General features: G+C 45.1%; 1 protein-coding gene across 4 annotated transcripts in view; it reads left to right on the top strand.

The window, feature by feature from the left end:
* The window catches only part of PBX1 (PBX homeobox 1), a 327,299-nt gene that overhangs the window by 216,464 nt on the left and 92,900 nt on the right, over positions 1-17,935 (top strand). For all 4 annotated transcript variants that reach the window (XM_009192815.4, XM_009192821.4, XM_009192809.4 and 1 more), the window contains one exon: positions 16,760-17,004. In XM_009192815.4, coding sequence (XP_009191079.2) covers positions 16,760-17,004 — 245 coding nt within the window. The remainder of the gene's footprint in view (positions 1-16,759; positions 17,005-17,935) is intronic.

Here is a 17,935-nt window from a genome sequence, read left to right as displayed (position 1 = left end):
GTATATTTGAATATGTGGCAGTCTACACTGGAGTAAGGAAATAAGGATGAATGTCAAAAGGCTTAATTGTGATGATATCACAATTGGAGGCCGTTTGTTGAGTAAACTTCCTCCACATCTCTGTATACTAATAATCGGTTTGTCTACGTTTCTCTATGACAGCATCATTTCCTTTAAGGCAGGCACTTTGTCTTTTATTTCTGTGACGGTTGCCTATCTGGCCCATAGTAACCAATCAAGGAATGGGTTTTTGGTTTAATGAACGAGTAATTAATAGATTTCAGTAAAGAGGAAGCCTATCCTAGATTGAATGCACAGTATAAATTGCTAGGTATTTATCATAGCTCATTGCCGGTGGGTTCCTTCCCAGGTACCTTTCTTGCCTTTCTAGGAAGCAGGGAATCCACATTCCCAGAAACGTGGGTGTTCCTTAGGTGTAAAGGGCATGGCCAGCTAAGGGCAGAACAGAAAAGCTGCTCTGGAAGGGGTAGGGGGCAGCTGTGGCATGTGATTTAGAAGGAAGGGGTGCTGTGCTTTGTCTCACTGCTGAGACATCTGAGCCACATAGTACCTCTTGATCCACAAATATCTTGAGAGATTTGTTGTTGTTGTTGTTGTTGTTGTTGTTGAGATGGAGTCTCGCTGTGTCACCCAGGCTGGGGTACAGTGGCACAATCTCCCCTCACTGCAAGCTCCGCCTCCTGGGTTCACGCCATTCTACTGCCTCAGCCTCCTGAGTAGCTGGGACTACAGGTGCCCGCCACCACGCCCGGCTAAATTTTTTTTTTTTTTTTTTTTTGTATTTTTAGTAGAGACGGGGTTTCACCGTGTTAGCCAGGATGGTCTTGATCTCCTGACCTCGTGATCCACCCGCCTCAGCCTCCCAAAGTGCTGGGATTACAGGCGTGAGCCACCGCCCGGCCTCTTGAGTGTTATTTTATCTCCCTCTTTTCTTCTTCCATTCACACCTACCTTTTTCCTTTTTGAGTCCTCTTTTTTTTTTTTCATCTAAAGTGTTCTCTTCCCTTTGCCTTTTCTAGGGAAATAATTGTCCCTTAAAGATCAGCATATTCTCCAAATGGATAAATTGTGCCCCAAGGGGCATTTCTTTTCCTTGTGACTTTAATTTCTAGTCTTAGAACATATCCAAAAGGAAATGCAGAGGTGCAAAGTTTTAAGCCTAATTTGAGCAATAAAATATTTCTTTTCTGTGCAATGATTAACTTTCCCTTCTTTAATTTCAAGAGGTTAATGAATCTGTGAGTTCGGTATACTTGTCATTGTACGTGTGGCTGGGCTAAAATTTAATATTGAATCTCTGCATTAAATCTTGTGGTTTTTTCATTTGTGCGTTGTGTGTGTGTGTGTGTGTGTGTGTGTGTGTGTGTGTGTGTGGTGGGAAGAGAGAGAGAGAGAGATGGGAGGTGTTGGGGGGGCTGCCATTCAAAAGATGGGAGGTACAAGTAACGGAGGCTTTTTTTTCTTCCCCCTACATATGAACTGAATAAATATTTGGCCATCGAAAGAATAATCGTTTTGGAAAACCACACCTTGAAATTCACTTTAGCATCTTTGAAATAATCTGAGGAGGGGCTGGGCATGGTGGCTCATGCCTGTAATCTGAGCACTTTGGGAGGCCGACATGGAGGGATCACTTGAGGCCAGGAGTTCAAGACCAGCCTGGCCAATATGGCAAAACTCCATCTCTACTAAAAACACAAAAACTAGCCAGGCTTGGTGGCATGCGCCTGTAGTCACAGCCACCTGGGAGGCTGAGGTGGGAGCATCGCTTGACCCTGGGAGGCGGAGGCTGCAGTGAACCAGGATCTGGCCACCGCACTCCACGACCTGGGCTACAGAGTGAGATCCTACCTCAAACAACAACAACAACAAAATCTCAGGAGGTTTTAAGGGTCAAGAGATGAATAGCGAGGCTGTATTCCAGAGCCTCTGACCATAAAGCTAAACTCTGAGCATTTTCTCACAGGACATCATCACTCACTATGGTATTTCAAAAGTCTAGGGTCCTACCACCGTCACAGGACTACAGAAGTAGCAAACAAAGGAGGGCAGAATTAAGAAATCTCTGCTTGTATTCTGTTCATAATTATTTACATCCCTGTCACTTAAAGCCTGGAGATAACTATGTGTCTGATCTCCAACCTGTGGTCGCCATCCTCGGTTTTGCAATCAGCAGCACTGTTTGAACGTTTACCTAAAGCGGAAATCTCTTAGTCTATACCAATGTCAGTTCCCTGGGATTCTCTCTAGAAGAGGAAAGAAAACTATGTGAACATCATTCGCATTGGTTTGCAGAATCTTAAAATTAGCTAGTTTACTTTAGGCTGAAATGACTCCATAACCTTTTGGTTTTTTGCAAGAAAAAGAAGTATATATTATATATACCTTCAACATCCTTGATACAAGTGCTAGATGTTTCTCTCATTGGAAACCTTCAAAATGCCTTTCCTTTCAGTTTTCCTGAGCCCACTTGTTATTTTGGTAACATGAAGATAGGGAGGTGGCCCCACAGTTCTGGTTTGCAAATTGGGAACGGAGGCTGGAACTGGAGTATATCTCCTGCTGGGTGATGCTGAACATTAAGACCAAGGTCTTGTACCAGCAACCCAGTGCTATTCATTACCAAACAGGGCAAAAATGGGGTAACTTTCGTTTCACTTCCATATCTCCTGTCCCAAAAAGCGAAGTCAAATTCAGCATTAAAAAAAAGTGTTTGCACAACTGTAATTTTTGATGGTGTAGTGTAGAAACAATACTGTGTATATTTGGTTTGCTTTAAGACATAATAGACCAGGTGCAGTGGCTCACGCCTGTAATCCCAACACTTTGGGAGACCGAGGCAGGAGGATCACTTGAGCTCAGCATGTTGAGACCAGCCTGGGCAAAATAGGGAGACCCTATCACTACAAAAAAATTAAAGTAGCCAGGCGTGGTAGTGTGTGCCTGTAGTCCCAGCTACTTGGGAGGCTGATGTGGGAGGATTGCTTGGACCTGGGAGGTTGAGGCTGCAATGAGCCGTGATTGCACCACTGCACTCCAGCCTGGACAACAGAGTGAGACTCTATCTCAGAAAAAAAAAAAAAAGAATAGGTTAGAGTGTGAAGCTGAGAAAACTACATGTGTGTTGTTAGTAGTTTTTCTTGGTTTAGGCTAGTTCAGGAAAACAGAAACGAAATTCTGCAAAAGGCAGCAAGAAAGTCCACACTGGCCTTCATGCTGTGAAACTCTGCCAGCTGCTACTTGAGGTTCAACCCTATTCTTTCTTCAGGGCACCGCCTTTGCTTGCTACCAACCTTGCTACAACTGGAGGCAGCTGTGAGGTAGGGAGAACACCCTGAGCAAAGTCAACTGCAGAACTAAGTGTGTGCCCTTGGGCCACTTTGACTTCCAGTACCTCAGTTTCCTCATCTGATTAAAAAAGGGTTAATAATACCCCATAACGTTCATGTGAGAATAAAAGCAGAATCTGGTAATTTTTGGCAATGGATTTGTAAGGTTTAATTTCCATGAAATAAAACATGGCGTATTTAGTTCTTCTCTACCACCTTGTCCATATATCTGTTCTAGCAATTTCACTTTGTATATTAGCTCTTTCCCCCCATGATTCTGCACACTTGTCTTATTTCTGGTCAAGTTTTCCCAACGAAATATAGGTCCTGTCAGAGAGTAGATCCTCAGTATATTATGTTGAATGAACAATTGACCGAGAGACCAACTGGGGTCCTTGGTGGAGTAGCAGTGTTGGCAAAATTGTGCAGCCTGGTCACACTTTGTGCGGGTTGAGAGATTTTTATTTTAACTGAGCTGTAAGGCTGTCACTGAACATAAGTGGACATGACCAGTCTGGCAGAGTCAAACAGAGTGCTGCTGGAAAGCAGGCAGCACCGAAAGAGAAAAGCAAATTTGGCTTCTAAGATGACCATATGTCTGTTACCCCAGAAAGCATGAGCCCCTGCAAAGGTCTCTGCTGAAGTGGGGAGAGTTGGAGCCTCCTCTGTTCTGCAAAGGATTTGCAGGGTGCTTAGCATGCTGGCCCCAGTGTCCTCATGGAAATAGGGATGGCTTGCTAGGGGCTGTCCCATACAACCAGAGTTGGGCTAAATGAAGTACCATCAACAAGGTGCCTACGAAGGGCCATGCTAATGTCTGGCCAGTGAAACAGGGGAACTTCCAGAGCAGATATTACGTGGGTTGGAGAGATGTTGCTTTACTCAGTGAGCAGGAAAGCCAGACACCTCTTCAGAGAAATACAGTAAGAACCACAGTAAATAAGGCCCAGCCTCAGGGAGGCAGATATTTAAAGGAAAATTAAGACGGCTCCTCATCTATCTCTCTGTCACCCGTTGATGCATTTAGCCAGCGTCTTGTGGTGCTAAATGCTTTTTGATGATGATGGTTCATGATGACCACTGTACCTCCCCACAGGGGTGGGCGCCTCCGATGTGATAGTTCTTAGTGGGGCGCTCCATCTCCAGTGCACAGAAAGAAGGAATGGTCCAGAGACCCCCTACTCTCCCCGAGTTCCCCATTTTACCAGCGTGTAAAAGCAAGTGGAGGCAACAACCACCACAAAAAAGCCCGTCTGAAAATAAGAGCCTAATCGCTCCCATCTGCTCCAGTGCTGCTTCCTCTCGCTGCCTGCCAGGATGTTTGCCGCAGATGCTAAGTAGCACATTATTTTCGATAAGTTACAATCATTTACTTGAAATCTACTTCTCCTTTAAAATGTCCCCCTGGAAACTTGAATCAGCAGCCGAGAAGCCTTGCTCAGGATGGAATTTGAATGCTTGCACTCAAGTTCGAGAACAATTAAACCCATTTGACCACCAGGTGTTGATGAATTGTAAATTTCAGCCCCTTAGACTCTGTTGGGAAGAGAGGAAGACTGTCCAGGAGAACAGAGCCACTCCTTAGGCCTCATTTCCCCAAGGGAAGGCATAGTGCTGAGATGAGAGACAGGAAATGATGGCTCCATGGAGTCGTCCCCAAAGCAGAAATGTCACACATCCCTGAAGATATTAAGTCAGTAGCTTTCTTGGTCCCCATGAGATCTCTTTTATCCAGAGACTGATCTAGTGAAGATTAAAGGCAGAATTTGCAATCTGGAGCTCATAATCTCAGTCGCCCGTCCCCCATTCCACTGTCACAACCAGGATTTCTTATTTAGTGCCTCTTGTCCAGGACACCGTTCATATCATGCCCTGCCATCCGCTCTTCCCTGTCAGTTAAAGGCTTAGCGCGTTCAGGGGCTACTTGGAAAGTTCTGAGAAGCAGCAAATGCCTCCTGCTTTTCATGCGGCCTGTTTGCCTGAGTGTTCTGTGGCTCCTTGTGTCTAAGGACAGCACGAGTGACTCATTAGCAGCACGGCATGTGCTTGGGGTGGTTTTTGTAACAGTGGTGATGGATCATCCACATACTCTCCCTGAAGGACCCTGACTGACCTTGTATGCATTTGTGAGATGACTGTCTGGGGTCACAGGTGTTGTTTGTGGTCATGGAAAAAGAAAAGCTAATTGGCGTGTGTTTTGAAATGGACCTGGGGCGCCCATAAATAGACCCAGTGTCCTTCAGCTGGAGAATTCTGCTTCCACTAAAGTGAATGGAGGTGATTTCTCCTCTAAGTAGAGTGCGTTGGGATCTCTCTTCCAATCCTCTGTACCTGACAAATTGAGCAGGCTGGTTAGAGTAAAACCCTGATTTTATTAGTATAGTGTAAGGAAACATCCCACTATAAGATATAGATCAGTATATGCAGGAAGGCAAGTTACAGGTACTCAGCCTCAGGTCATGTGTTAGAACTTGGTCTCACAGGTTTACAGTTTAGTCCACCTTAGAATTGCCTTGGTCAAGATAGAATCTGCTTTTCTACTCCCTCATCATGGAGGTTCTTGGCTGGTTTCCACATACAGCCACCCCTCACCACCTATCACTGTATTCTCAGTCCAGACTAAACTCCTCAAGGGCACCCGATATCCTCACTAGGTGATGTCTTTCCTTGTTCCCTCATCCCGGACTTCCTGGGCCTTCTTTTGCCTCTGCTGATAGCCCTGGTGGTATCCAAGAGAGGCCCCTCTAATGACCAAAGTCTCTTTGATCTGCTCTAAAACCTCTTTTTGCCAGGAGTTCCCCACAGTGACTACTCAAGTTTTTCTGTGACTTGCCTCTGGTTATTAAACCTGCCTCTGTCTAATTTTCTCTGTAATACTCTAACATGAAATCACTCTGCCTTCTAGATTTTTTTCTTATTTTTAGAAATAGTTTGTATTAGCTTAGATTGGTTAAGCTGTCTAAAGCAACAAAACAAAATCAAAACCTCTGAAAAACCCCAGAATAACATGGCTTAAACAAAATACAAGTTTATTTTTTCCTTTCCTTTCTTATAGCCCAAAGATGACTGGCGGGCTGGTCTCCAGGGTGTGGGAACTCCCATCTGGCTTCTTTCCCTAGAGTGGCTTCCAGCGCCCAGCCCAGCTCATGGTCCGGGGGATGGGGGAGCTGCAGAAGGGATGGAGTGATTAAGAGTACTGCGCCTCGTTGCCCAACTCTAGGCCACTGGTCACCCTGGTTGGAATTTTCGGTTTGGCATCAGTGACATCATTCCTTTGTCTGTCCTTGGTCTGCACACCTCTGTCTGTGGCTGTCACCTGGCAGAGGTTTGCATTTCAATCTTACTGGGAAGGAAGCCTGGTCTAGCAGGGAAAAGGTGTATCATATTATCAGTGGTAGTTCTCGTCTCCTGTGATCTGTAGATTTGGAAGTAATTATGGATCGCGTTAAGACTAAACAATCGACGAATTCTGTAAGGACTGCCCAAGGTCAATAGCTTATTGTATTAGGAACCCTGCATTTGAATTATTCAGCAGTTTTCAAAAACTGGGAAATATTCCTGTGGGAGCAAAATGTTCTTTATTTCAAACTTGTTCTGATGAAATTGTTTGGAAAGTTAGAGAAAAACTAGTTCTGTTCCTACTCAGGTTGTAGATACGGGCTGGAAAATGCCATTTGTCCCTAGGAGCTAGAAGCTAATTTGTAGCCTCAAGACAGTAGTGACAATGGCAACGGGGTAAGACAACACGGAAGCATGCACAGCCCGGGCAAGTCATTGTAATATTTCACCTATGGGGTTTCTCTACATCCCGGCGGAGAAGGGTGACTGTGAGTCGCAGATCCCATCTAAAATCAAAACTTAAACATGCTTCCTCAAACCTTCGAGTACAAATAGCGTCTTTACCCTCTTCTGGTTATAATTTATTTATTTTTTAATGGAAATTTGAAAGCAGCCATTAAAGATGACTTCCAGGCCAGCTTGTCTGACACAAGGTGAGATGACTTCAGAGCTAAGTGGTTCCCAGAAGGGTCTTCCAGCCTCAGAAAGAGAGGCTTCCAGTGTGAGCTCTGCCAGGCCAGGAGGATGGTGTCGCCTCTGGCTCAGGGAGGCCAGGGTTGAAGACTGTGGCATCTCCTCTGAGTGAAGACTTAAGAAGCTGCAGAATCCTTAATGTACTTGGGCAAAACAGCAAGAAAGGACTATAAAGAGGAGAAAAGAGGGGAGAAAGAAGACATTTTGAAATGTATTCTGTTGGCTGAGGATCTATGGATTCCTTAGCCTGTGACGGTATTAGTGTGAGCTTGCCTGGAAACATAGGTCAGTAAGGTAGCGGGGGTGTCTGTGTGCATGTGTGCTTGCATGTATGTGTGTGTGTGTATTCTTGGCTTATCCTGGTTTCTCCTGTGTTGTTGATTTCTAACATGCAGAAAAACCAAACTCTTAACTCTAAATCTATCCTGCTTTTTTATTCCTCCCAAAGGGATCTTTATCAGTGAGATTGGTTCAGATTTAACCAAAAATCTAAAATCTATCAGTCACCAAGCACTACTATGTGCTTTTGTAAAAATAACCTTATTTAATCCTTAGTAAGAATTAAGGCATAGGTGAAGTCACATAGTAGGAGTCTTGGGCCTGGCTTTGAAACTGGTGAAGTCACCTAGTAGGAGTCTTGGGCCTGGCTTTGAACCTAGACACCCATGGCCTGTTTTAGTCCACATTTTGTGTGTGTGTGTGTGCCATGTTGTGGCACTAACAGAAGAAAGCTCGCGCCCATACTTACACATTTCTGGGTATTAAAATGTGGTAGGAGAAGGAAATCTATCATGTATTAGCTCTTGCCAGAAAGCAGGCAATGTGCTAGGTGCCTCACTGAGACTCGGAACTGCAGAACATTTTTACCTTAAGGCTAAAGAGTATTGAGAAACTTCTTCTGTTTTCTCTCTGTGGTTGCTTCCTTTAGGAAATACCATTGTAGAGAGAAGCTTTCATCTCCACGGAATGCACAGCAAGCTGCCAACCAATGGCTCCACATTTTTCATGCTTTTTATGTGTAACTAAGAAGGAAACTGTTCCTTGTATCATGGGTTACCACAGGCAATCCAGGTCTCACACACCCTCCCCTGGCCCTGGCCCTGGCCCTGGTCCTGGCCTTCTGTCTTTCCGATGGCTTTCCCCCTTTCCTCATACCTCTGGGTATGTCAGTCAGAGGCCAAAGCTGCTGTAAGTCATGCCTTCCTACCAACTTCTGTGGCTCCTGTTTAGGCAAAGGGCTTTCCTGAGCAGCAGTCCAGACTTGAGCTATTAAGGACCAAAGCCCCTCGCCTAGGCAGCCGGCACCCATCCAGAAAGGCAGGGGCCTATCGCCCAGCACATTAGCTTTCTCCCTGCCAGCTGGCCCAGGGAGGCGCAGTGTGCCAAGTGGGAACGTGTGAATGGGATCCATGCCCATGCATCCCCTGAGAAGTAGAAAATGCACGTGACCAGAACCGCCAAAACCTAACCCGGGGAAAAAGATGACAAGAAAAACTTGGTGTGTTCCTCTAAAGACAACCACAAAACATAAACAAACAAACAAAAACGTAAAACTGTCTCAAGAGTGTCATATAATTTTGTATTCATCCCTTGCCCTAAAACCTCACACAAAGTTTTACACAGAGTGGCTGTTGGCTAAATGTGAAAAACGAGTGATTCTAAGAGCTCCTCGCAGGACCACATTTATCTGGAAAGTCAGTACGGTGCCTGGCACTGTAGTAAATGCTCAAGAAATATTCCTGGGATGAAACACTTGAGGACCTCAAATTCTTGCCTTTGTTTGACTAAAGCTTTCAAATCCCTGAACTTGGTTACATTTTGGCCTACCTGCTTAGCAAACCAAGAAAAACAGTTGCAATGGCTTAAAAAATATATTATCTTACCTTCAATACAAATCCCCTACTTTAAGAAACCCTGGACCTAGATTAATTCCCACCTCCGTGTCTCTGAGATTCTAGAGGGCTGAGAGACAACCCTGGGGGAACAAGGGTGGCTTTCAACATTTGGAGATTTCTTAAACTAGAACTTGCTCATCTGAAGAGGCCACTCCAGGCCTACTGCGGCATCTAGGGTCTCCACTTGGGGCCGGAAGGTGTCAACTCAGGTGGTAACTGCTTTCCCTGTACTGATCAGAAGCACTGACTGACACCTATCAGTAATGCGGACTTGTAAAATTTAGAAAATAGAATCGTCAGTCATTTCTATTTGTTTGATGAATAACTCTTTACAAATCACCGTTAAAAAAAAAAGACATTTCACATCAAACAAACAGAGATTGAGAATTAGGAGTGAAGAACACGAGGGCCTGCTGCCCTGAGTTTCAAGACATTAACAGAAGATTTGGGTCCCACCTTTGGTTGAGAATAATCAAATTAGAGCATAGTTATTTCTCAGCTTGAGGAGGTTCCAGGCTGTGGATATATTGAGCTTATAGGAAGTAAGCAAAATCAGAGGAAGAAGTATATGTGCATCAGTTGGATGCACACAAATCTCCAGATTTGCAGTTGTTATCCACCCACCCCGGCAATCTCACGTACCCACAAGCCTCAAAGCAGTTGGTATCCTGTGTCCGAGGGACTGGAGGAGCGTAAACCACGGGCTCCTTGAAGTCAGAGCCCGTATCTGGTTCATCCAAGGTCCCAGCATCCAGCTCATTCCTGTCACCTTGGAGGTACTTGAGCAGTAATTTGTTTGATTGCACTGAGCGTTCCTCAGAGGGCCTGTTTGTGGAGACCACCTCTATGTGGCCCCTTGGCTGCCAGGCCCTGTCAGCTGTCACAGGGCGCTTCTTCCCCAGGTACCAGTCACCAACCAGACTTTTCCCAGCACCCGGAGCCTTTGTCACCGGTCATGTTGGCTTCCTGGGGACATACCAGGCTGGGTCCAGGAAACTCTGGCTTGATGCCAGTGTAGTTTTGCTGGTTGAGCATTGTCAGATTTGAAAAGGCGGATTTGACAGTTTTTTGAAGTGGATATGGAAGAGGTGGCAGAGAGAACAGCCTTCTACCCAACAGCATGCTGGCTGTGGTACAACTTGTAACTGGAATGCAGGGGGAAAGAGAGCACATACAGGGAATTGGCTGCCTGGCTGAGAACAGGAAGCTGAGGCAGAGATCCTTGGATCTCACCAGCCTATATCTTCCTTCCCTCCTTGACTCTTTATTACCTTGCTCTTAAGAAATACTGGAACAGATACTTAGTGTCAGAGGCCCTGTGAGGTTGTGTGGGGAACCGCCTTTCAGGAGTTCACAGTCTTGCTGGCAAGATGGTAGGTGTGCCCTGGCGTGTCCTGAGATGCCCCACGGCTGTGGTCTAGGCAGTACGTGCCCTGGTGGCTCAGAGGCTTAGAGATCATTTTTGGCTTTTCTCATCGGGGCAGATTTCATAAAGGATTTTGAGCTGAGATTTAAAATGAAATAGGACTGTAGTAAGTGGATTTCTGTGGCTAAGAAAGAAGAGGGCATTCTGTCACCCAATACAGTGGCTCTAACCATGATAGTGGAAAGAGCTAATGGGAAAGGACCAGATTTAGAGAAATTAAAAGAAATTAGGAAATCAATAGAAAAAACTTCCTTCCTTCCATTACTCATATCTGATTGTTTTCTTCTTGGCCAGAGTAACGGTGTGCCTTCAGCATCAGAAGAGACTGTGTGTGTTTGTGTGTGTGTGTGTGTGCGTGCATGCACAGAATAGATATCACATCCATGTAGCTGCCTGTTATGAAAAGGATTCAGAACTGCAATATTGGAGAGGACTAAAGTGTCCGAGAGTTAAAGATCTAGAGTTCAGTCTCGGCTGTGTCTCATTTGCTTTGATTTTGGGGAAATGCGCTTTGCTTTTATAATCTTCAGTTATCTGCTATGTAAGTTTGGAACATTACTTCATGTTTTATAAGATGATGTAATTCAGTGCGTGCAGGTACTTTATGAACAAATAAAAGGTGTAACTCTGATGCTCTCAGGAAGCAAGCACTTTGCTCTTTTCCTAAAACTGCATCGCTGACTTGGGAATGAGGCAGGGAGAGTTGGTCTCTCTTTTCTAACTCTTCTGGTAGGATGTGGTAAAGACTTAGCTCCTGGGCAATAGAACACTCTGCATGGAGGTTTGTGCCTACAAATCAAACAAAGATCAGCCAGAGAGAGCCTGTCCTTTTGCACACCTTGTGCCTTTCCCCAAACCACCTGCCTCTGCTTTCTGTCTTGTTCTTTATCTGTTTCTCTCTCTCAGCTCAGCTTTGGGCCCCTGGACTGTTGTCCAAATCTGAAGACCACCCTCCCTGTAGATCTGCCCTCCTTCCCTCCCCACCTGCCCCCACCTGTGGAGGTTTGAATCTGAACAGAGGCATTCCCCCAGCACGAACCTGGACACTTGAGACTGTCCGCCCGCGTGGAGAACCAGTCCTTGGTGAAGAAAGAGTGCCCTCTAGTGGGCATTGACTGGAGCTGCTCCGGACCCACGTCTCTCGGCCAAGGACAAAACAACCCGCACACAGCCTTCCCACTAAGGATGATCTTGACTATGCCTTTGGGTTTGGTTTGTTTTTCTCCTTGTGTGAAGAAAAAGAAAGAAAGAACAGCAGGAGACAAGTGGTGAGAGCAGCTGCCACAATGCTGTGACAGTCCCCTTATCTTAGGAGTTTTACCAAAGAATTAACCCCAGGGCAAGCGATGGCAGCAAGGTACATGTGACATCAGAAGCTTTTTAAAGGGCTTGTGACAATTCCTGTATAAATCACCTACATGTCTTAACTGGTCTCTTCCATAATTGGGTGGATTTGTGAGAAGGAAACTCCTTCTATAAGAATTGTTACCAAATGGGTTAAAGATATTCATGGGTGCAACCCCTCTGCAGATTGCATATCCACTGCAGTCAATGACATTTTTTGGGTAGTGGACGCGTCCAGGCCTGCCTGGCCATTAAAATCCTATATGCATGGGGACAAACAGAGGATTTGGCCCTTTAAAACCTATTTCACAGAAAGCTGCTGGGGTGGGGAGGGAAGAAATGAGGAGGAGGGAGAGAGCGCAGGGCACCCATCAGGGAAGCAGGAACCTGATCATATGTGATGGTTGCTGGATTAGGTAACAGCTCCGCTGGTTGAAATTGGATCTTGGAGGATGAGTGTTAACATCTCTGGTGTCCTGGCGGAAGGTTCATTCGAGTCTTGCATGCTGCTGCAGAGATAAAAAGGAGCTTTTAAATAATCATTTTGTCTCCTACTCACCAGAGTACTGGCGTCAAGCAATAAATAGGTAGCATCAGTTCTGCTTAGACAGATCACCCTTTTCATTTATTTATCTAATGTTGGTGGGAGTTTTTTAACCACCGGGCTGAACAGTTTCTGTATCAGTGAAGCCCAACACCCATTCTTAATAGTGGTATATTTGGATTCTCCTTGTGCTGGCTATACATATGAGCATGCAAGGTTGCTTATTGGGCCATCTCTGCCCCCTCCAAGCATTACAGACACAGCCCAAATCCACCAGAACTGAATTTTCTATGCAAAATAGTGCAAGATGAAGGTTTTCTTTTAAGGTTTTCCCTTGTTCATATTGTTCCTTAAAAAAAATTTTTTTGGGGTTCTTGCACAATCATTTTCTATTTTCATAATTTGAGTATAATTTAAAGGGTGTAATTTAGAAATGACTGTTGTTTTTTTTTCCCCCCCCTTTTCTTTTCATTCTTTTATTTTCTTCAGATCTCTGATTTGGGACCTATTTATGTGTCCCGGACTCTGAGTGTAAATGCAAGCAACATTTATGCTGTGGTGCGCTGTGTCTATCTTATCAGTTTCTAATTAGCCACATTTAGAAACTAAGTCTATTAACTCACAGTGAATTCAAATTTCTTTTTAAGGAGTATTTGTTTGCAAGATTCATAAAATGATATAAACGCTAAGCGAAATGCTAACACTTTCTTGCCCCACCCTACCCACCGCCGCTGGGCTCAATTAAATGTATCCTTCATACCTGAAAGAAAAGAGTCAGTATGCTTTATGCTTTAAGCTCTGCAACCCTCCTGAAACTTCCATGGCAGGTAGGGGCTTGCAGTCTATCCTTTCAGTGTTCTTTGCCAGCCTTGACAATTTTCTTTCTTATTTTATTTAAAATCAGTTAGATTTGAAGGCCAAGAAAAGTATTAATTAGGAGGTGTGTAGAGTTTGTGTGGAATTGTTTGTGCTTCCCATTGATTGTTTTAAAAAGATGGAGCAGAGGCGTGAAACCGAGAGGGGCTAGAAAGAGGAAATATTCTCAGAGGTAAATATTAGGTACATGGGAAATATTGATAGTGACGTGCGCGTGATCACCTACGTAGCTCCTGGAGGAGCGAGGACCAGAACTGTCTGTCTGCCTCGCCTCTCCCTTCTTTCATACCTCACTGAGTTTGGCTGGAGGAATAAGCTGATGGAATGAATGAGGCCACTTGGGGTACCCGTGCTATTGGAGAAGGTGGGATACTTGATGTTACCTCAAGTAGGCAGTGCTTAAGCTAGTCCTGGCAAGGCAAGTCCTGACAGTTAATAGGACATCATTCTTTTTTGCTTCGCTGTTGTTGTTGAGACCAGAGGTTGTCCTAAGATCTCTCAGTGTTGGGCCGCACGCAGGACCCGTTGGCTATGGAGCAGCCAGGTGGACCCACGTGAAGGCATTAACACCCGGCCGAAGGGTTACCAGCCTCAGCATCGCGGGGAATGTTCCTACCAGCTGTGGGGGCTTACAGCCTCTTCTGAAGGAAGTATATTGGACATGAGATTCAATAGAGTGAATGAGAGAACAGAATTTTGCCCCAGCACAATGTTTTGAATAATTGAGCTAAAGTGAAAGAACTGTATTTATTAATGGCTCAGAGGGGATTCTTTTTTTTTTCTCATTTGTAAATGACCCATAAATATCTTTGTTGATAAGACTATTACATTTATCATATAAAGAGAAACACCCATAAACCCCATGTAGAGGTGAGGAAGGAGGGGCTGCTGGGGGCTGCTGCCGGATGCTTGGACGCACCAGATTCTTTTTGGCGCCTTTAGGGCCTGGTATTGAGGGAATGGTTACAGCAGCCATCTACTTTCTTAAGGAAACCTTTGTTAGTGGCAATTTGTTCTTCAGAGTGCTTTGGAGATTTGAGTAAATAAATTTGAGAAACAATAACGTGACTAAATCCTTATTATTCAAAGATCAGCTAAAGGAGCAGTTTCCCATTCAGTCTCCTAAGCCTACAAAAGAAGGATTTTATTGAAAAAAAAGTCCACAAAATAAACTTCAATTGATCTCCTAACCTTTTGCCATCACTACTGTAGCAATTTTGTTTTTGCGTAGCAGAATATTACACATTCAGGTTTGAAGAGAGAAGATCATGACCTGATAGCTTTGTGGTTTGTGTCTAGGGTGCAGGCTTCCTTCTTTTCTCCTTCCCAGCTACTTGCTCTCCCTCCTCCCTCCCTCTGCTTCCCTTACTCTCATCCTTTTTTACTTCATCACGGAGCCCAAGCTTCTGCTCTGCACCTTTTGTCCTCTTTGCTCCTTATGGCCACCTCTGGTTCACATGGCTCACCATTCCATTGGATGGTCTCGTGTTTTGTGAGAGCCATACTGTAGTTTCCCTTTTGGCCTAGGAATTGGGATTTCTTCTGAACAGCGTTCAGGGTTGGTTCTTGTGCTGCCTGTTGGCAGCCAGGAGCGTGTGGGCACAGCCAGCAGTTATGCTGGTATTATATGTGATGGAACACTCAGACATCTAGACATACCCTCATTGAACTCATCTTCACCTTCCCTGTCACAACCCGCAGCCCTGCTTTGCCAGGGCTGGGGAGACACCTGGAACTGGCACCGTCCCCCTGGGGCTCACCAGATGCACCCTGCTATGAAACAGCTCTTGACTCTGCTCTGGTGTGCGAATATCCACCAGGGACTTAGACCTTGCCACCCCCATCCCCAAAATGTGAGCCAACACCGGACCCCTCTCCTCTGCCTTTAATCACTTCCTCTTTCCCACCCTACCCACACATTCTTTTCAATTTCTTAAACATTGAAAACACTTTTTATGTTCCCTCTTAACAAAGACTTGGCTGCTGACAACCGAACTGGATTTAGATGAGTGATTTATTTTATGGGAGGTTGTCTGAAGGGGTAGTAAAAAAAAGACTGTCTCGCTCTTCTGCTGATTTACTAAATCACTGGATCTCTTTCAGTCCAAATCACCACCAGGGGTCCTGGTGTTTTAATAAAAAGCAGCTATCTCATTGATCTGAGACGCCATCCTACCAGAGCACTGGCTTCCCCGAATCCCTGGAGACAGCTTGTTAAAAGGACCTCACCCTTGTTTCCAACAGGACAGAGTCCTTATCACTCAGAACAAATAGATCTCAATTTTTGGAGCTAAACGACCCTGCTCAAGGGCTGATTTGTCTTTTTGCTATGCTAGACCTCACTCTCTGCTAGTCCACAGGAAAGGTCTTAAGATTGCGTTCCAAATATACTGGATTTATGTACCTTAGGTGATTTTGGAAATGAAAAATTTAAACTGATCAAACATTGCAAAGAAAGGCAATGAGTGCAAAACCACAAACTTACGGAAATTTAAAATGAGAAAGAGGGAAATGCTTTTCCTTAAACTGAAATTAGTATGGGGATAAAAGTAAAAAATATATTTTGTTATAATTACTTTTTTTTTTTTTTTTTTGAGACGGAGTCTCGCCCTGTCGCCCAGGCTGGAGTGCAGTGAGTGGTGTAATCTTGGCTCACTGCAACCTCCGCTTCCTGGGTTCAAGGTATTCCCCTCCCTCAGCCTCCCGAGTAGCTGGGACTACAGGTGTGCGCCACCAGGCCTGGCTAATTTTTTGTATTTTAGTAGATATGGGGTTTCAACATGTTTGCCAGGATGGTCTCCATCTCCTGACCTTGTGTTCCACCCGCCTCAGCCTCCTAAAGTGCTGGGATTACAGGTGTGAGCCACCGTGCCCGGCCGAATTTACCATTTTAAACTATTTCTAAGTGTACAGTTGAGTGACATTAAGTACATGTGTATTATTTTGCTGCCATCTCAAAAACTCAGCTTCCCAAAGTGAAATTCTGTGCTCATTAAACAATAGTTCCCCACTCCTCTCCCCAACTCATGGTACCCGTTATTCTACATTCTTATAAATGTGATTATTCTAGATTCCACATACAAGTGGAGTGTAATTTTGGAAGACAGCAAGTACCTCCTTCATTTGCTCACCCTCTCGGTTTCTCTTTTTCCAGCCTTTCTTCTATTCCTCAAATGGCATCTTGCAAGTAATTTGGCAGCTTATTTAGCCAAAGAACACAAATGTGTTTTGTTTTTTAATTTTCTTTCTTGGGTTACTATTAACGCTCTCTTCCCTTTGTCCTTTTCTGTAGTTTTGAGTATCCGAGGAGCCCAGGAGGAGGAGCCCACAGACCCCCAGCTGATGCGGCTGGACAACATGCTGTTAGCGGAAGGCGTGGCGGGGCCTGAGAAGGGCGGAGGGTCGGCGGCAGCAGCGGCAGCGGCGGCGGCTTCTGGAGGGGCAGGTTCAGACAACTCAGTGGAACATTCAGATTACAGAGCCAAACTCTCACAGATCAGACAAATCTACCATACGGAGCTGGAGAAATACGAGCAGGTAACCAGAACCACCTGGGGCTCAGCACCCAGGTCATTTAGGAAAGGGTAGAGGAAGCACAACCCCGGGGCTTGTAGAGACGAGCGGCTCACTTTTCCCAGGTGCTGGCGTCCTTGTGCCCGGCATCCCCTGCCTGGCCACAGAGCCCTGGCCAAACTTGAGTCTGCCAAGTCCTGGTCTCAACTGTTAAAAACCTGGGCGTTCAATGGAGGTAAAGGCATTAAAAAATGTGCAACGCTGTAAGTGATGATTTCAAGGAAACATGAATCATGCATAGAAGGAACACTCCATGCCTGGACTCCAGAATGTGTGCCTATGATGGGCAGTCCTGGCTCTCACCCAGGCGCTGCAGGTGATCAGCAGAGTCACCAGCTAACCTGCAAGAAGGTGGGAGGTTTTCCTCTGACCCTTGTGTTTTCCTTATGTATTAGGAGGATTATACTTTTTCTGGGTGCTCATAGTAACCTATGGGAAAGTGTTTTTAAAACTTGGCCCTAAAGTCCCTGACTTTACCCAGACTCAGTTCAAATGAGAGTTAAACATACTCCCTCTTTGACCTAATAGATGGTATGGAATATGATACACATCATCCTTTGTTAAAAGGTTAAAGGGTTCAGGAGACCCATGGAGCCAGACAGACTGGGATTCTAATCCGGGCACTCCACGGATGGTCTGTGGGACTCAGTGTTCTGCATACTCAATTCTGAAAGCTGATGTGTGGCACAGATCTGTGGATTTGGAGTCACGGATGTGAAGGACCATAAAACTTACATAAAGAAAAGGGCAAGAAAGGCTGTTAACTACAAAGCAATACATGTAGGGTCTCCTGATTATAACAGAGCCCCTCTCTAATAGAGAACCCCCATCCCATCCTCCCCACAAACACATACACACATCTATATAGCAACGCTAGTTCCTCTGTTTAGTGTAA

Source organism: Papio anubis, chromosome 1 (assembly GCF_008728515.1).
Source record: "Papio anubis isolate 15944 chromosome 1, Panubis1.0, whole genome shotgun sequence".
Taxonomy (NCBI): domain Eukaryota; kingdom Metazoa; phylum Chordata; class Mammalia; order Primates; family Cercopithecidae; genus Papio; species Papio anubis.
The sequence above is the reverse complement of the archived record's forward strand: the minus strand, read 5'-3'. Positions and strand labels throughout refer to the sequence as shown.